At 46.4% G+C, this 19,370-nt stretch overlaps 1 protein-coding gene and 1 long non-coding RNA gene across 7 annotated transcripts in view; one reads left to right on the top strand and one right to left on the bottom strand.

Annotated features, from left to right (window-relative positions):
* Positions 1–393: 393 nt before the first annotated feature.
* The window catches only part of ATP2B4 (ATPase plasma membrane Ca2+ transporting 4), a 106,613-nt gene continuing 87,636 nt past the window's right edge, over positions 394–19,370 (bottom strand). For 2 of the 6 annotated variants that reach the window (XM_081495033.1, XM_081495032.1), the window contains 7 exons: positions 18,402–18,593; positions 17,763–17,976; positions 16,998–17,209; positions 15,918–16,025; positions 13,792–13,968; positions 9,919–10,099; positions 394–4,901 (listed from right to left, as the gene is read on the bottom strand). In XM_081495033.1, coding sequence (XP_081351159.1) covers positions 4,876–4,901; positions 9,919–10,099; positions 13,792–13,968; positions 15,918–16,025; positions 16,998–17,209; positions 17,763–17,976; positions 18,402–18,593 — 1,110 coding nt within the window. In that variant the 3' untranslated portion in view covers positions 394–4,875. The remainder of the gene's footprint in view (positions 4,902–9,918; positions 10,100–13,791; positions 13,969–15,917; positions 16,026–16,997; positions 17,210–17,762; positions 17,977–18,401; positions 18,594–19,370) is intronic. The other 4 variants (XM_081495034.1, XM_081495031.1, XR_014055047.1 and 1 more) reach the window with 3 other exon arrangements.
* The window catches only part of LOC145507716 (uncharacterized), a 29,209-nt gene continuing 19,767 nt past the window's right edge, over positions 9,929–19,370 (top strand). Inside the window, exons 1-3 of the long non-coding RNA XR_014055050.1 lie at positions 9,929–10,261; positions 13,424–13,948; positions 15,627–18,598. This is a non-coding gene — a long non-coding RNA (uncharacterized LOC145507716). The remainder of the gene's footprint in view (positions 10,262–13,423; positions 13,949–15,626; positions 18,599–19,370) is intronic.

Here is a 19,370-nt window from a genome sequence, read left to right on the forward strand (position 1 = left end):
GAAGTCCAGCTGCTAACATAAGGGAAACTAATTTTCCTGATAGGCATTTTGTTAAAAATTAAAACAAAGAAAGAAAGAACTGCCAAACCTGACTCTTTTTCATCCTTCCAGATTCATCCTTTATCAAAAGCCCCAGCTTCACAGTTCTCTGATTGCAGATTCTAACCAAGGTTGGCAGAGCAAAGCTCGTTTCCTAAGGGAATGAAACTGGCAACCAGGGCTGTGAATCACCAAAGGGAAGTGTTGGCACAGAAACACTTCAGGATCCAGTAATAGGCTGAGTCCTGGGTTTGTACAGATAGGCTCTCAACGTGGCCGTGGCAGAGCCCTTCTCAATTTCACCAACCAGTGACCTTACCCAGAAGTGGATACATACAGAGGCTAGCACAGTCACAAGTGGGCATGGATTTTTATTCTCAGTGCACAATAGTTTGGTTTCTGCTCATCAGCAACAGCTTCACTGGTTCCAAAAAAAAAGATCTTTTTTCCTTCTTTTAAAACTCCCCTTCCATTCCTCCTGTCTCAATGGAACAATATATTTGAATTTCAGAATTGCCACTTATAGCATTTTTTCCCTAAGAACCATATAAATACATGCAAAACATTGTACAGAGAGCTTAAATAATATTAAAATGAAAATACAGATTGGGTGTACTGATTAGCTGAACTGTAGATTATAGCAACACACACTGGGTACACATTGCTTTGATATCACTGTTTGTGTATGTCATGCAGATCACGATAATCAATCTTCTGTTTTTTTTTTTTATTTTATACAAAATACCAGTGCCTGTTATACTAGTTACTGGGGGAAAAAAAAAAAGAAACTCAAAATTCCTATCTGTGTGCTGATTTGAAACAATGTAGATAGGTTTGTTGGCACATATATATGGCATACTCACATATGGCATATATACATACAGGGAGAAAACACAAACCAAAGGCCAACTCAGTCATGGGGAGCTCAGCTTCCCCCACCTCTCCTAATCAGGAGGAAGGGGGGACAGCAGGTCTAACAGCAGGCTGGGAAGGTAAGGACAGCACTGACTGAGCTAAACAGAAGGATGTCTGGTCTGTTCTGAGGAAGAGCCCGTAAAGGCTGAAGAAGAGCAGGCATTTACAAAGGGTCCCACCCCCACCACTGCAGTGAGGGGGTCCCAGCTATGCAGAGGGAGGAAGAGGAAGTGTGCACTTTGGGATGGCATCACAGGCTGCTTCAATCACTAGGCAGGGAAGACAGGAAAGAGAAGTGATGAGTTTAGCGGTTTCAGGACACATGTGAGCTTGCCATGCCCCTGGGTTTTGGCAATGAGGTAATCACTCAGATTTAACTGTGCGGACTCTCCCCTCTGAAGCTCAAGGGAAGAAGAAATGCAAACCCTGAAGAACTCAGAAGTGCCTGTGGGATTTCTTGGTCTCTCTACCACACTTAGAGATGGAGAGTCATTTTAGAAGCAGAGGACACCTATGGGAAGGATCTAGTCAAGATTGTCACCTAGGGCTAGAACCAGCCTTTATTTTTCCATGTAGAACTATTATCTCCCATCTAATATATTGCATGAAACTTTTCTAGGGGAGGGGGAGAAGTCTCAAATCAAATCCTTGCACAAAAAAATCACTAATGGAAAACTCCAGGGGCAACAGGAGGTGAAAGAACCATAAAAAATTCAAACCCTAAATCAGAGTACTCGTGCAGCCCAGTGTCTTGGGTACCACTCTGCTAGCTGTTCTTCAAGAAATATAAATCTACCCAAGGTCTCTGATCCTGATCACTAGTTCCTGATACCCATTTCCATGGGGATGCACACTTATTTCCTGCCAGCTGTTCCTTCTTCCTGGATGCCTTCCTTCCCATTGGTAATCTACTGCCCATTTTTCTAGTTTTATCAAGAGAGGAATCTAGGATAATGTTTCCCCCTTTTCCCCATCAGACTCTCTTCAAATCCAAAGCACCGTTTTTTGGGGAAAGCTTTATTAACTTTTGTCATATTTATTCACTGCCAGTTGGATCACTGAAACTGAATAGGAAAAAAAAAAACCATATAAAAAATATATGCACATAAACACTTAAACTTGCTCAATTCCATATCAGCAAAATTTATATTAAAAAGTTCTAGAATCCAACAAAATTCTTCCCCCTAAGCATAAGATGGCTGTTTGGAGAAAGGTAGTATGGTGCATTGGTTTTAAAACCAATTGCAAATACACTGTAAGTCACCTGTCATGTCTAACAGTTGGGTTATGTGCCCCCTTCCACAGGATTACATGACAGCACTTTATTTTAAATCCTTTAAACAAAATACATATGGCTGACTCAAAAAATATCAGTTTATGATCTAAAGAAAACTATATATTGTTTGCATAATATTTCTATATTTTCTCTCTTACTACAGAAACTAGAATACACACAAAAAAATCCCACTGACCTTAAACAAGTAGACACAAGCCCTCAAGAGTAAACTTGTCAGGCACCATGAGAGTCTTTCGGGAGCAGGAATGATAAAATAGCCTCCAAAGTTTGTTTTAAAAACTGATCTGAGGTAATAAAAGACTCGATAGAATTAAATCTTCCAATTACTTAATAAATATATATGTGAACACCGAACACCTCGGGTGAGCTATCCACCCCCCCCCATTAGTACTGAAGACAGAGAAAAAAAAGATCACTGAAACATGTAACTTTTACAGAACCAAAATCAGATTTGGGGGCTGATGTACTAATGGGAATGTGCAGGGGGTACTATTTCTTTATTTTTCCTTCCTAGGGCAGCTCCTGAGAGAGGGAGGGAGGAGGGAGCCACAAGAAAAGGCTGGAGAGGACAGGTCAAGTCATCGGACACCCAAATGGAAATGCAGCAGTCCTCGGCCGCCTCAAGGCCCTTCTCACTTGAGAAAGAGGGTAGAGGCTTCACTTATCCAATGGAGACGGGAATCGGCAGACATGAGCTGACTCCTGCACAGAAGAGCTTATATCGGCACAGCAGGGAGAGAAATGGAGCAACTGCAAATGCGGCTCCACCCCGTCCCATTAAGGAACACTTAAAAAAATCTCCTAGCCAGTTCCCTGGCTCCTGAGAGCCAGGTGGGGAAGGGGACGCTTTGGGCAGTGTCCAGGGAGAGAAGGCACAGGGCTTAACTGAGCAGCACTGAGCATTCTAGAAGGGGCTTGAGCAGGGTGCAGGGGGTGGGAGGGAGGGAGGGGGGAGCCTCTAGGGGGTCTCTTGCTCCTTTAAGTCAGTAAAGTGTCACTGGAGCCATATATTTTCAAAATCAGAGTATCTGGGAAAGGCTGGGGCCATTTCAGCGATTAGATATGTTAAGGGACACAGCAGAGTAGAATTAGAAAACTGAAGGCAATGTCCAAGCTGACCCCAGTCACCTGAGCTCCAGGTTTCCGGCTTCTCTGAGGAAGGTTTTCTCAGATCCTGCTGCAAGGGCACTTTGGCCTCTCTCACAGCTTCTCAATCCTCACTGCCCCAACAATCAGGCCCTACCCGAGAAGAGCCTTAGCAGATGGCTTTGAAAGCAGTAGTGGTTACCCCGAGGAGGACTCATAGTTGGCTTCGATGGTCTGTCTTGTCCTAGATCTGCCAACTTCTGTTCCTTAATATCCAAGTCTAGTTAGGAGGCAGGGCCAGTCTTAATTCATTCCTTTGCCACCATTTTAGGAACAGGAGAAAGCTCAGGCTTCAGGTAAAAACTACAAACCAAATATATGTAAGCTTCATGGTCAAGGCTAATCTTCCTGGCACTTAGAAACCACACATACCTGACAAGATGGCAGTTTAGAAGTAGATAAACTGGCAACAACAGGCATATAGTATTACTTGCTCTCAATTGCTTCCAAAGGATCGTTAGCAAAGAAACGTATCTGTCTCTAGAAATAAATCAAGAGTTCCACTGGGGCCAGAAGGGAGAAAGGTCAAAGTTGACTCAACTCACCCATATTCTTTCCATTTTCTTAATCATCAAACTTAAAAAAAAAAGAGTGAAGGTAAGGAAGACAATGGTCACAAAAGACCAAGAGATTGTGGGGAGGTTTCATTGGAAGGGCAGAAAGAGGTTAAGGGCTTTAGGTATAAGATTTCAAAATGGAAAAATTGTTTTAAAACAATCACTCTATAGGCTGATTCTGTACCTTCCATTCTTACCTCAACACATTTCATTTGATGATGTTTGTAGCTCTGAATTTTGAACTGAGCTCATCAACAGCATAGACTCATAGGGTAAAAATCCAGAAGTAAGGAGACTGGTGACATAGGTATGAATATTGGGGAGAACTGCAGGTGGGGTAGACGCCAAGACGATTTTCATCATTTCTTTCAAAATGACTACTGACACATCCAAGGAATAGATCCACCACTCATCACTTGCCTGGGGCTTAACTGGGTCCTGCTACAAACCCCAACTCAAGTTTCAGTTAAAATCCTTGTAGGTCTGTGCTCTCGCCTCTTCATGGTCAGGTGCAGGTTCACACATACTTGGGAGCAGCTGACATGACAGTGAGAACTCCCATTATCACCTTACTGATGGGACAGATGAAAAGGGAGATAGGGAAGGCAGGAAAGGGAATCAGAGAATGAAGTTCAAACTGACGTCTCCAGGCTATGTAGAGGGCTGTCTGAGTGGGAAGCAACAATTTGTACTTGGCAGCAATCCACCGAACTATTGTTTCTGTTGGTTTGTGGAGTGACCTCACCATCCGGGGAGGACATCCTAGTCCCAGGCTTAGACACCTTTTCAAAAATTTCCTCTTCTTGCTCATCCAGGAGTGGTGTTCGTGGCCCCTCCTCATCTATGGTGAATTCAGGGTGGGTCATGAAGTTGTGGATGGAGTTTTGGTTCTTGGGTTTCTGAATGCTTTCGTGGAGGGAACTATGGAACGCTTTGACCACTTTGATCTATACCAGGAGAAGGAAAAGGAGGGTGAGAAAATGCAGCGGTGAGAACTGGTCAGAAGAACAGGGAACTGGGTGGTTTGATGATAGAAACAAACCCCAAACTATCAAACACTACTGCTCAAAAACCAAAACCAAACATATGAGAAAGGGTCATGGAACACTAGAACATCACGTGACTTACATTTCAAGCACTGAGGTGGGGTGGGGAGAGTGAATAATGACAAACAACTAGAATATTTCAAAGCTGCATAAAAAAAGTAGGAAACCCAAAGAAAAGTTAGCATTCCCAAACAATCTATTCTTACATACGAAATAAAAAGATTCATTAGTTCTTTTGGATGGAAGGCAAGGACATTGGAACTAGGTGCAATTTAATAGTCAAAATTAAAAGATGATCCAGACATGTGGATTTCTGTGTTGGGGCCAAATATTTTGTGAGTGTGGAATGGAAGATTACACAGTGAAGTTTAGTTATCTGTTGAAAACCCTCAATAAGCCAAACACATATCAATTTGCACACAATACACGTTGGGTGATAAGCGACCATGAATACTGTGCGGCAAGGCAGTCAACACTGTGCAGCTGTGTTAGCGGCATGCAAGAAATCAAAATTCTTACACTCTCCAATTGAATAATTGCTCTTTCAGTCAGGAAACATGCATGTGTTTATATCCCACAATCTCCACCATGTCCTCTTCCCCCAAACAAAGCAGAGCCCCACTCCTTCAGTCCCTCCCCTTGAAGAGGTGGATAAATACAGGCATCAAAGTTGCCCCCCCTGAGGCTGACAGAGCGCTGCTCTCTCAGTTCAGACGAGGCTGGACACGTGTGGCCATGACGCTGACACACAGCAGCTGTGCCGAGTCATAAAGCTCTCTCCAGCTGTTTGTAAATTACGAAGAGGAACATGATCTTAGGGAGGGGAGGGAAAGCGTGGGGTCGGAACAGAAACCACTCAGTTCAGGAGGCTTTTCTGATGGGATGGACAAGAGGGTGGAGGAAAGGAAACCCCCTGCAGTTCGGGCGAAGGGGAATACACTGCCTGTGAGTGTCACAGTCTTTGTTCTACTGCACAGCAAAGGAAGGGGTTCAGTTTAGAAGAGAAGAAGAAACACTTGACAGTCATTGATCCCTCTGCCCAGCATTCAGTCTATCCATAGGCACCAGCTCTTCTGGCAGCTGTTTTTCCGAACTGGAAACCTCTCTGAGGTATGCTTTAGAACTTGGGTTGGTAGAACTGGAGTAGGGGACAAGGTGGGATCCTGAGAGGTTGGAGAGACAGGGGAAAAGAAAGTGGTCGTAGGACAGTTTTAGTTCCTGGGAGGTGGCTGATCCTAGACTTATCCCGAAGTTCTTTCATCAGAAAAGAAATGGAAATAATGCAGGAGGAACTGTTGCGGTAGGAGAGGGAAGAGAAGTGATGGGGGCTGGGGTGGGGCACCTCTTCCGTCAAGCTGCTCTTTAAGCAAAGAATGTTTTCCTGCAGAATATGGGTCCAGCAGAGCACACAGAGAGACAGGCAAATAAACTGTATAGCTTGTCTCAATGCTTCCTATCACTGTACAGAACCTTCAAAAGTAATGTACAAAGAAGGCTCACTGAGGTTGCGTCTCTGCCGGCTAAGGCTTTCTTTATCTTGCCTCCCTCCACAATTCACTGGCAGACCCCCAGGACAGAGGGCACTCAGAGCTCAGAAGGCAGAGGATGCTGTCACCCGGTGAAATCAGCTCAGCGCTTCAGCTAAGAAGAACCGAGGAACCTGGGTGCACATTCACATGCTCCACACAAAGTTAGGATCTACTCTTCCATCCTTTTGGTAAGATCAGACGGAATACAGGTTACATCTGGTTTTCAGGAAGTCCCAAGTTATAATGGATCTATATCAAATCTTACAGCAGAGCAACTTGGATTAAGCGAGACCAAATCCAATGCCCTAGTCAGGAGATGGGCTCAAAGCCATACTACCTCCTAAAAGGAGTGCTAGCACAGCCCATACTTTTCACTCACTCTTCTGATCTCCACATTTCTAACAGGTGCTACAGGTAACAGGTACCTTTATACCATGAGCTGATCATCTTCAGTATCAGTGATTTTCAAACTTCCTGCTTCTATTTGCTTTTTTTTTTTTTGAAGCAACTGAATACTTTGTTAAAACAATTATATGTGAAGTCCAATCTAGAAAACAGATGTTTAAAAACAGGGGTTGCAATGAGGTTCTGGAGCCCTGTTTGCTGGCTTTTCCTCTCACCTGTTGGGGTGATGAGTCACTGTTACAGGCAAACAATAAGGGAGATGAAGGTGATGTGGGGATGGGGGGGATGGAAAAGATAGGGACAGTTTCTTCTTTAGGGGAGCAAGGAACAGTCCTCCAGCTAGATAACAGGGCTCTGGACTCTAAAGAGAAAGCAGCCACCTGTAAGGGAAGCTCGAGAAGAGGAGTCAGAGAGCTAGGAAGCACCATCTGGTGGCCTGGCAGGCAGAGAGGAGGGTGGTGGGCAGAGGGTGTGGGTTGTGCCAGAAAGCCCCTCAATCCCAGCGCTGACCTCAGAGACTCTATGACACGCATGGATGCCCACCACACAGCTACCTCATCACCAGGCCACCCCAGGCGGTGGCATCCTCCCTTCCTGACGCACAGTGCCCGGTGCCCGAGCAGTGTGTGAGAGGTAAAGACACAGATAGAGGTGGGGCTGTGCAAACTTCAGGCCCTCTCCACTTGGCCAATCAACCTTTCCTTCCCCAATCACCGTCACTCAGAGTCTAGGGGAAATGTCTCTTCTGCAGCACTTATCCTACAGGTGAAAGTGGCTGATTGAAGAGCAACTCTTTCTCATGGCTTGGAGGCCCGAACCAGGCTGGACCTTAGATTAGGCATGAGTGCTAAGGGTCACTCTCTGGAGTTCAATGCATGGGAAGATGAAGACTCCTTTTCTCCAGCTGGTATTCTGCAGTTTTCCTTTGCAGAAATTAAGGGAAGAGAAGGAATTAGGGCCTTACTAGAGAGGGAAATCTTGGGCTTCCCAGCTAGTGGTAGTGGTAAAGAACCTGCCTGCCAATGCAGGAGATATAAGAGACACAGATGCGATTCCTAGGTCGGGAGGATCCCCTGGAGGAGGGCATGGCAACCCACTCCAGTCTTCTTGCCTGGAGAATCCTATGGACAGAGGAACCTAGCGGGCGATAGACCACCGGGGTCACAAAGAGTCAGACATGACTGAAGCAACTTAGCATGCGGAGAGGGAAATATTAAGAGATCTGTCTACTGAAGGTTAGACAAATAATTGAATTCGTTTGGAAATCTGGAATGGACATGGGTTTTACAATGCATGACTATAACTTCTAGGCCCTCCAGTAAGAAGGCACAGCTGGAGAAAGAGCAGGTATGGCCTGACTCTCCTGATTTTCTTCCTTTGAGGGTTTGCACCGTATCCTCTACCAGCAGCTCTACATGAGCCCAATGGTCACTGCCTTCTGCTTAGTGTCCTCCCACCTTCAAATCACCAGGACAGTTGACACTAACCCTTCCCAACAGAGAGGCAGGATTTAAAAAAGATCAGAAACTAATTAGAAGGACATGGTAAAACTAGAAGAAAACAGGACACAAGAGGAATACGGGAGGACTAGAGCAAGAGAGCCTTACATATTGGTAGGGTAAGACTAGTTCTTGGCTGCCTCTGGGGCTAAAGAATATGCATCTACATAAACCTCCTCTCCCCCTGCCCCTCACACCTCACATAAGAACACTCAGGGCTGGCTAGAAAGACAATGGATAATCTAGGTCTGATCATCCTACACACTCACAGTCAAGTGAACCACAGATGAAGCAACTGTTTTCTCTTTACCCCGACCTCAGGGTAGGAGTGGTGGTGTCCAGGAGTGGGGAGGAAGAGACAGACTGAACACTCAGCTATCTGAAGCCCACAGTATGCTTACTACAGAGACTCCTTCCCCACCCGATACCTCAACAGTACTATCAGCAAAGAGTCTTCTACTTCCTCTCTGGGTCCCACTTGGGGAAGGTAAAAAGATCAGGAATAGGAAGGCATAAGCATTAGCAATAATCCAATAATCTACCTGTATCTACCAGATCTTAGGGTGAGCCTTGATGGCATTCTGGTTGACAGGATGACTGAGAAAGAGGTCCTAAAACTTTACAACCAAAATAAAATATGAAGTGTTGGTTATAAGTAAAACAATCAAATTAGAGGAAAGGAGGAAAAAAAAAGGTTGCTCTTCAGAAATTCCTAAAAGAAAAAAAAATTGTTTTAACAGGTGAAAAATAAGTTATTTTGATCTTTTTATATATTTCGCCTATGAGAGGTGAATGAATAGATTCTTAAACCAGAGTTTGGCTTAAGATCCCTGAAAAGTAAAACAACGGGGATGCTTAGACCTGTGCATTTGAACTGAACGTCTTTTCTTCACATTCAGCTACCACTTTTATGCCAATACTGCCAGCTAAGAGTAGAGTGGTGGCCAAAATGACACTATTGGCCAAACTCAACATTGACTCAATTATGACAGATCTACTGGTTGAAAAAAAAAAAAGGGGGATAATAGCTCCTTTCATGCCTTTTTTCAGGAGATCTCAAATTTGCCCCCAGATGAAGAGAGTTCCCGAGTCTTCATTTGGCTTAACCTTATACCTAACCTTAGGAGATAGAGTTGACACTCAAAGGAGCAGAAGGAGAGGAAAGGAACAACATATTCAAACAAAGCAACAAACAAACAAAACTCAAGGAAGGAACAGGCAATGCAGGGGAACAATCAGAAAACAAGATTACTGTCTTTAAAATGGTTACGGTTTAATAGCTTTTCAACATTAAAAAAATAATAAAATTAAGGGCACACGGCCTAGTTTTGGAGTGGGGATTTTGCCCCACTTTTTTTTTCCCTTAACTCAAAGATCAAAGGGGAAAACCAAAAGGAAAAGTAACCACGACTGGTTAAAGTGAATGCCACGTGCTCTCTTGTGGTCATTTTAGCAAATCATGCATCATAATAGACTATCACTCACTGCCCAGAGTAGGAGATGAAACAGCAGCAGCAACAGAAGTGGTGGGGGGAGATTTGACTGGTGCAACTGTTACATAGGATGAGCTAGGAACATGTTTTACATCAAGATGTTGACCCATGGTCTGGCGCTTTAGGACTCCCTTAAAAGAGGCTCCCGTCTGGAATGTGTTAATTACGTCGATCTGCAAAGAATCAGAAAGTGAGACAGCTTTGCTCCACAGTCAGAGAGAAGTGAGAAAAGAGGAAGGGAGGGTCCAAGAGGGTTAGGGGAGGAGATGGAAAGCGCTGGGGAAAGGGAACGGGAGATGGGAAGCCAGAGAGAATCCCTCACACACAAAACAATGGTAAGGAGAAGGGGGGAAAAAACGTTAATTGCACATCACACTTCATTTAAGGAACAGTTTGCCTTGGAGTCTAAATACCCAGCCAGAATCTAGTCTTGAATCTAGTCTTCCCTTCCCTGTTAGCCTATAATGGGCATTTTAGGTGTGCTGGTGTCCAAAACTATCTAAAATTTAAAGGGGGTTTTCCCACTCATGACTCCTGACAGAGAGTGACAGCTTATTCACTGCTTTGACCTATACTCTTAAAAAAAATAAAGCACGCAATTTAAGATAGTAGGCAAAGTATATATTACTGAGTTTTGAGGCTCAGGAACTCTAAGCCAATTAAATTGATTACCTATTCTTGCAGATTTTCCAGGAAAACAACTTATGTGTTTAAACAGAGGCAGTGTAGTAGCCCATACACAAGTGGCCATGGGGAAAAGGCTCCTAGACTACGAAATTGCTGGGCTCACCCTATTCTGGGTTATTCTCTAAAATATCCTTTCCTTGGGTGGGAGTGGAAAAGGCCTCTAAAAGTGGTGCTCAGGAGCCCAGTGGCCAGGCTCTTAGAGAAGGCCTCTAGCAGCATTCGTGCGCTGGGATCCTGGCATTGCTGGTACAAGTCAGTCAAGAGCTCACAGAAGCTAGATGGGCCCAAGGAGGAGGGGCTGGCTGGGAGAGGCAGTGGCGCTCACCAGCTGCAGGTCTAGCCCTGCACAAACTGTCTCTGATCATCAGGGTCCGAGTCCTCAGGGACAGAGGCAATGAAGGCCACGCGTTTTCTGACAGTGGTCTTGATCTGAGGCCTTGGTAACCTGCCACCCTCATCCCTGACTTCTGACTAACAAGGAACAAATCGAAAAGAATTCTCTTACCCTTCAGGATCTGGTAGAAACATCTTAAAAATGCCCAAATGCTTAACACCACCGGTCAGTCTACCAGGGAGGTAGGAGAGGTGCTGACCCACTCATCTAACCTAACTTCAGGTGAGAAGGTGGGAAAGCAGGGAGCTTGTGAGTCAGACCAGTTGCTCTTGTTTATAAAGCTTCCTGAGAAGCCATGAAATGTTTAGGGCTAGTTTCTGGACTCAGACCAGGTTTGAGCTATAATACCACTCTTCATCACATGATACAGTTCTCACTTCCAAGGGATGGAGGAGCCTGACTCTGTGGGAGAAAGAGGTCTGCATGTGCGAAGGGCTCAGCCACATGGAAGAAGGGGCTAGAGAGTTACTCCTCAGGGCTTGTTAAAGCCACAAGGTCCCAACCTTCCCATGAAGCTGGAAATTTACCAAGATTCAAGCCCTCGAGTTTCCCAGACTTCTGCTCTCTGGCGCTTTTAGGTCTCTCAAAGCTACAGGGGCCAGGATGGGACAGTAGCCTGGCAGCACTTCCCATCTCCAGGTGTTGCAAGGAGAATGACAAGGACCAGCTCTGCTGAGTGAAGGGCTGATGCCAGGAGAGGGCTTTAGGATCCAGGATGAAGGTTAGCACAGTCAGCGCAGCTGCTGTGGAATCAGGGTGATGGCACAGCCTGCTCATCATGGCATCTTTAACAGGTCACCTTTGTTGCCCAAGTTTAGGTGTTAATGTCACTCTGGTCCAAGCGCCTCTTGCTCCAACAGAGAGAGGTGTCTACCTAAAGCTATGTAGGCAGCAAAACCAGAGAGGTATAGAGTCGAGGGGATGGACATTGGTAGTGGAGGGGAGGGAAGATCCATGAGTCTCAGCCCCAGGAGAGAAGACTGGGAAGGAGCCAGGAGACACTGGAACGAGGAGATCCTGGCTAGGAAAAAATGTACATAGTAGAAGAGGAGGCAGATGATCCTGAAGGGAAGAAAAGAAGACAGGTTATTCTGAAAAGAGCAGACCTGCAGGGAAGTACTGAGGCCTCAGAGATGGGAGCCACAGGCACCAAGCTCTCTGGGCCTGGGGGGCCCTGGCTGGGGGTGCACGCACAGCCTGGAGGGTGGGCTGCTGTGGAAACTCTGCAAGCGCTGAGGCGGCTTTTGCAGGTCCCCTGGGATTTCCCTCTCTGTGAGGAGGAGCTCAAGACAGGGGAAAGGTGCCCCAGAATTTCCCTCCCTAGCCTTGTTTTCCCATTTTTATCTGCTGTCTTGTCTACAGGAGACCAATTCCCAGCTGCTATAGGAGTCCTCCCTTATCTGCAGGGGATAAATCCCAAGACCCCCAGTGGATGATTGAAATTGCAGACAGTGTTAATCCTGTATATACGACGCTTTTTCCTAGACTAATGGGCAGGTAGCTGATATAGCGAGGATATGGTAGGCAATGGAATGATTTACATTCAGGGCAGGATAGAGTGGGACAGTATGAGACTTCATCAGCTACTCAGAATGGCATAAAATGGAAAACTTACAAGTTATTTATTTATGGAGTTTTTCATTTAATATTTTCAGATTGTGGGTGACCACAGGTAACTGAACCCAAGGAAAGCAAAGTCATGGATAAGGGGGGACCACCGTATTTACCTTAGAATATTCATTTCACCTTTCTTCCCTAGAAAGTGGTGGGCTTGATGAAAGAACTTTTGAAACCACCTGCAGTGCTATGTTTAGAGGGTGAAATTTACTTCTGGGATCTCTAGCCAATCTGCAGAGAGGGATAGGCCTGTTCTCTAGAGAACACCTTTGAGAACTTGGGGATTTACAGTACCCTGAGATAGGAAATTTTAGGACTAACACAATAGAGGTATGTGAAGTAAGAATAGGGAAGTGTTAAGATTATCAATACCTAGACCAGGCCATTTACCCAGGAAAAGACAGCTACAGTTGCTGCATGAAAGGTGGGGAGAAAAAGTTACGGTAGGGGTAGAGGCAAGGGACTTAAGAGCAGCAGGAGTAGCTTCTATCCCATTTCAGAGATTGCAGGAAGGGAAATGGTGTGAAGAAATTATAGTCTCTTCCTTTCTGGGAAGAAAATCTGAACCTGTAAAAGATACTCAGGCACTGAGAGACTGCTGTTATTTATATACACTTAGCAATAAGGTTCCCCGTCATGGTCTTACATTTTGAGTGGGGAAGACATAAAAGAGTGAGTTTCTTTTACAAAGATCCTCCAGGTAACATCTACATTCCCTTAATAGCAGCTTGAGGATGTACAGTAAATGTCTGCTGGGGATGGTGGTACAGAGACATTGTCTGAATCCTTTCTTCTGCAGGGTCAGGAAAGACTCTGAACATTTCCCACCGGAGGTTAGGCCTAGTGCTTACAAGAGACCTTAAGCAGGAAACCTGCCTACCCAGTGAAGGGTGGGAGTGGCCTTCAGACAAACCCAAAGCTAGAGGACAATGCCAGCAGTTGGGGTCCTGTGTTCTGGGCTTTCTACGATCACTCTCCTCTCAGAGGAGCCCAAACTGCCGCCTCTGCTTCTATCTTGAAGCAAGGGAGCTTGGGCTACCCACCAGTGAGAGGGCCTTAAGAAGGGTAGAGACACTGGCCACCAAGAACTACTGCCCTCCCAACACCTCCCAATGAAGATGGAGGGGATTCCTCCTTCAGGGCAAGGACAGGTCACCATCGCCATACCTGAGTCTGGATACGGTTCAGGCCCCGGAACCAGAGGATCTGGCCTCGGCGCAGCTCCATCTCTGCATGGTCGATCTCGTCCAGCCCCTCGGCATCCTTAGTGATCTCCTCTTTGGTGGTGCCATGCCCAGCCTCCTTCAGGAACTTCAGGGATTGGGTAGGTATCGTGGAAATGACCTGAAAGCAGGTGCAGCAAAAGGGGAGATGCCAGGATCAGGGTGAGAAGAGCTGCCACTTGGCTGTGGGGGTGAGGCCCTGGGCAAGTCCCGCTTGGCCCCACCACCCTCTCCCTGGGAGGGAAAGCAGAGGGGAGAGTACCAGCCCGCCTGGGCCAGTATCTGCCAGGGGCCGACCAGCTGTCTGCACTTGCAGACGTACAAAGGAGAACTGACTTTCTAGGATCTGACCAGCATCTGCCTTGGGACATACTTTATTCTCCTCCTCCTGTCTCAGTTCTCTCTTTCCATTTTGCTGTCTGCCTCTTAAGGTAACCACAATGCGTGGTACATAGTGGGAAGGGGCACAGACAAGAATCTGGGGCAAAACATGTCTGGGGACAAGATGGTCACAATGTATGTGTGTGCACAAAGGGGAAGGAAGGCTGTTGGAGGGGAGTGATCCTCTTCTCAGTTTCCATATGCTAAGTAATCGCTCTTTTACAAAACTACACCGAGAGGACCCTGAAGGTTTTCTTGGGCTTCAGGTGAGAAAGTGGATAGGGCAGCCCATAGAAGAAGGGACATATGAGTATTCTCAGAGGACATGGAGCAGGAGCTTGGGCTTGCAATTCAAAATGAATCACACAGTAAGCTCAGTGCCTGCCAGTCAGTTGTCCTTTACAAACGAGAAGAGGAGCAGACAGGGCTCAGCTGGGAAGGGGGACTGTGTGAGCAGTCCTACGTGGAGTCAAATGTTTGAAATAGAATGTGCACATGCTGCTTTCGGATGCTGGAAGGAGCTGTTGTGATACAGAAGGAAGTCTCCAGGGCCACGTGGCCCCATGTGAAACTCGATCCAGGTGAGTGTTTCAAACAGCTCACGAAACAAGAAAGCTTTAGGGACCCACTGGGAAACAAACAGCAAACAGAGCAGGTTGGAGGGACGTGTGTTAGGGAACTGGGATAGGGATTAATCAGGGAGGCGACTAGGAGATAAGGAAGAAATAACCAGCAGGTCTATAGGGGAAAGCCCGCAGTCCTAGGGAGGAATCTCTGGAGCCAGTTAGAGCAAAGCCTCTATTACTCAGGTGGCTGGGGACTGACCAGTGGAGACCTGGGGTCTGCAAAGCAGAAGTGTAGCCCAGGGCAGAATTGATGATGAGGGGGAGTTGTAAAGTGGTACTAGGGAAGGAATCAAACTCTTATCAAACCTGACTATATTATTATAGTGTTAATAGCTAACATTTATTGAGTATTTACAAGGTACTAGACATTTGTCTAAGTCATTTCTATATTGAAACTGGGTTGTTGATTAAGAATGATTCACAATGGCCTTGTTATCCTGAGTTGAGGAAACTGAGGCAGAGCTGCTAAGAAACTTACTCACTGTGATGCTGTTTGTAAAAAAGAACCAGGATTCAAACCAAGGGAGTCGGTTGCAAAGTCTGGGCTTTCAACCATACACTATACTGCTTCTCTAGAGACCGTGTGAGTCTGCATTTATCTTAGGTGATGGTCAAACATTCATCCTGGATAAGGTGATGGTGAGAAACAGCAGAGGCAAGGGAGTCCTGCAGCATGATGCAGAGCACTCAACCAGACTGCAGCTTCCCTGCAGACATGTGCTTTGTAAACTCTTCTGCTTCTAAGACCCTTCCTTTTTTCTTTTTCTTTTAGCAAAATTAGCACTGAAAATTTCCACTTCCATCTCAGAGAAGCTAAGGGATTTGTCTGTCTCCAGGCATGATTAGAGAAGAGATAAGAAGCCTCTGAAGGGTGGGCACTCATCATTCTGCTCTGGAATCCTGAAAGATGGAAAGAACCTGAAAACCCGGTGGCAGAGGGTAGAGGGAAGGAGAATATGAAGGTTTGGAGCTGGGAGTCTCCAAAGTGGCTTGTTCCATCTGATCTAGGGGAGGGGGGTCTGCCGGCCGTGTGCCCATGCGGGAAGGGTGTGTTGGTACTTACCTGGCCCCACAACAGCTCTCCAATACCAATGAAGAGACACCAGAACCACTGGGACAGGGTGAGCTTCGTACAACTGAAGGGTTTGCCCCCAAATTCCACGATGATAATCTAGAACAGACAAAGAGGCAGCCTGTGACTGGGAGGTGAGTAACAGGCAGCCAGCCCTCTAGCCAAGGCCAGCAAAGCCACATCAGGATCCCTGCAGTGCAACCCCTGGTCTGCTTATTGGGGAAGGAGAAAGAAGAGACCCAGATGGGGAAAAGGGAAGAGAGACACCAACAGTCTTTGCAGAGCCTTCTGATGGGGAGTTTACAGTCACTATGAACACTATCAATGCAAAGGCTAGGGGATCAAGGGGAGCTAAGGGCTTCCTGTGACTAAAGCCAGTGGTAAGAAAGAGAAGGCACAGTGACAGAGAAGGGAAACTTAGGAGGGGCGCAAATAAGGGAGAGGCAGGCGCTCCTGTGCTCATCATCTCTTGTGTGGCGTCTGTCTTAGGATATCTCTGACTGTGGCAAGAGGAAAGGGGCTCGATCATTTTCCCAGCAGGGCAGTCATGCCCTTGACTCCAGTCCCACAGAAGGAATCCACATCAGGCTTATCTGTCAACTACACGTGGCACCATGCCATTTCTTCTCCTTTTCTCTGAATCGTGTAGCATTTTGTACCACGAGCCCTTTCAGAACAAAGTGGCAGGGACAGGGAGATGCCTCTTCAGCACCTGCATGCACATTTCAAGTACGCCGGCATGAGGCATGAAAGGGGTTAGAAGACAGTGACCTTCCTCTGTGGTCACTATGTTCAATTTCTGTGTTCTAGAAAGTTAAGGAAAGAATTCTACAAATTTTATTTTATTCACTACCAATGTGCTGCCGTGCACTGGAGCACTCGACACAGAAGGATCCAATTCTAGAGAAATGAGCAAATGAAAACCAGCTGGGAACCCCAAAGTGTTCAAGCCACAGCCTAAGTCCCTATCCCTCCCCTACTCCTCTTGTGGGGCACTCAGGGAATCCTGGCTTCCAGCGTCTGGCCTTTATCCTCCCAGACCTTCTATCCCAATTCGAGCTAGAATCTCACCTGGCTGATGAATGTGCCCAGCACCACTGAGCAGAAGATGAGATTGCGGAAGATGCCCGAGAAGACATTCCTCTCTCCGTGGATCTTACGGGAGTTGATTTCGTTGAAGAGCTGCATGAGCACGAAGGTGTTGAAAATAATGGTGTAGTGCTGGCTGGGCGGAGAATGCAGAGGCGCTCTCCTCCCGCTGTCAATGTCAAAGAATTTCTCACCTAGTTGGGAGAGGGGTGCACCGGAAGATTGAGTACACTCTCAGGGAGGGCTGAGGTTGAGTCAAGACTGATGAGTATGGCTTCACTGGTTGCTTAGGGTTGGTGTTCATTCTAACCGGTCAGTATCCGAGCCACAACAGTCATCAAACATTTTTGGTGTTAGCCCTGGTCTCAACATTTCTGACCTTCTCTCTCAGTTTGTTCCATCAATATTTGCCTTCTTGTGGCAATGCATGGTGGTAAAACTTCAAGCACTAGAGTCTGGTAGACATAGATTTGAAACACAGTGCTGCTATTTACTCAATATGTGACCTAAGCTTCAGGTTTATGATCTAAAGACAGGTATCATAAAGTTACCCCTGTGAGATTCTTAAGAGGAGTCACAGAATGCCATAATGCACCACGGCGTGCGAACAGAGGGTGCACTCCGTGCATGAAGATGCTACTGCTCAGCTTGCTCAGCCTGCTCCCTTCCTCTCTTGGGCCAGGCTCTGCCCCATCCACCTCTCGCACTCCACACGCTGCCCCCCAACCCATCCTCTCCATGGCTCACCGGCAAAAACGAGGAAAAAAATGACAGTGAGCTGATAGACGGCGTGACCCAGGATGTTCTTCATCATGGTGCGCGAGATCAGAGGCTTATGGCGGCCGTAGGGCCGACGCTTCAGCAGAGAGTCTGTAGGAGGCTCTGTGGCCAGGGCCAGCGAGGCAAAGGTGTCCATGATTAGATTAACCCACAACATCTGCACGGCCTTCAGTGGGGAATCCTGGCAGGAAGAAGAACCACTCCTTTCAGCTTTCCTTGCTGACCACCCCTCACCTCACTCGTCAGCCTCACCTTTGCCCTTGAGAGGGCCTACCTCTTGCTATCCACTTATTAGCTGAGTCACACTTAGAAACTTATTTAACCTCTTTGAGCCTTGGGTTCTTCACCTGTAAAATGGGGATAATACCTACTTTGCAAGGTTGTTTTTGAAGATCAGAGAAACTACAAATAAGTGCTTATCACACTGGCTAACATGTAAGTGCTGCATTAATGGCAGATAAATTAATCCTCATCCCACAGGAGCAGAGGGAGACTTGGGAGAGCAAATTCCTGCTCCAACACCCTTGCAGAAACGCTGGTCCTTGCTCCTCAGTTGACACACTGTAATGTCACGCCCCTTATCCCTTGGCCCCAGCCTCATCCCACCTGGGTAATGCAGGCTCCAGTGAAGGCCACGATCACGGCCACCACGTTGACGGTGAGCTGGAACTGCAGGAACTTGGAGATGCTGTCATAGACGTTCCGTCCCCACATCACCGCCTTCACAATGCTGGTGAAGTTGTCATCTGTTAGGATGATGTCAGAGGCCTCCTTTGCCACATCTGTGCCTGCAATACCCTTAGGTAAGAGGGGGAAGGAAAACAGTGAGGAACTGGAAAAAGAGCTCGTCTATATTCTGAACGCATTTCCTGAACTCCAAGAAGCTTCAGAACTCGGCACAAACACCAGAGGGCACTCCAGCCACACAAGTTCTACAGACGAAACCCCCACATTCTGGTCTCCTCTCCCAAAGAAAACGGAGGGAAAATGTGCCATGATGCCAGCACCACACTCCTGAACTGAGACTGGAAATCACAGTCACCTTTGATATTCTGGTCTCCTGTCCCTCCTACTTCTCCATCTTAGAAAGTAATTAGAAGATAGGGGAAAAGTCCTTTCTGTTCTACCTCCAAATTAAATATCCAATTTAAATCCTTATCTCCCCCACTGGCAATATCCAATTTAAATCCTTATCTCCCCCACACCTGGAAGTCCCTCTGCATTCTTTCCTAGAAGGAGCTGTGAGCTGTTCGGCAGCATAGTTCAGATATCCTGTCCTTATTCAAAATCCTGTTACTGGGGAACCACTAAAGGTTTGTAAATCGACATATCAGTGGTTGAAAGCAGTGCTTGAGAAACAGTAAACTTTCTAATCTGGTAGTCAAAGCCTTCAACAAATGAACTCTCGTTCATTTTCCAAACTGCTGTTATATAAGCTTTCTGCTCAAAACCTACTGATTCATTCACAACTCCCTGAATTCTCTCAATCACTTCGAGAGTTCAGTCTTCTACTTACACCCTTTTTCCAAGCCTGGAACATCCTCTTTCCCCTTCTATTTAAATCCTATCTATCCT

This window comes from Giraffa tippelskirchi, chromosome 5 (genome assembly GCF_054371585.1).
Source record: "Giraffa tippelskirchi isolate mGirTip1 chromosome 5, T2T-mGirTip1v1.2.pri, whole genome shotgun sequence".
Lineage (NCBI taxonomy): Eukaryota > Metazoa > Chordata > Mammalia > Artiodactyla > Giraffidae > Giraffa > Giraffa tippelskirchi.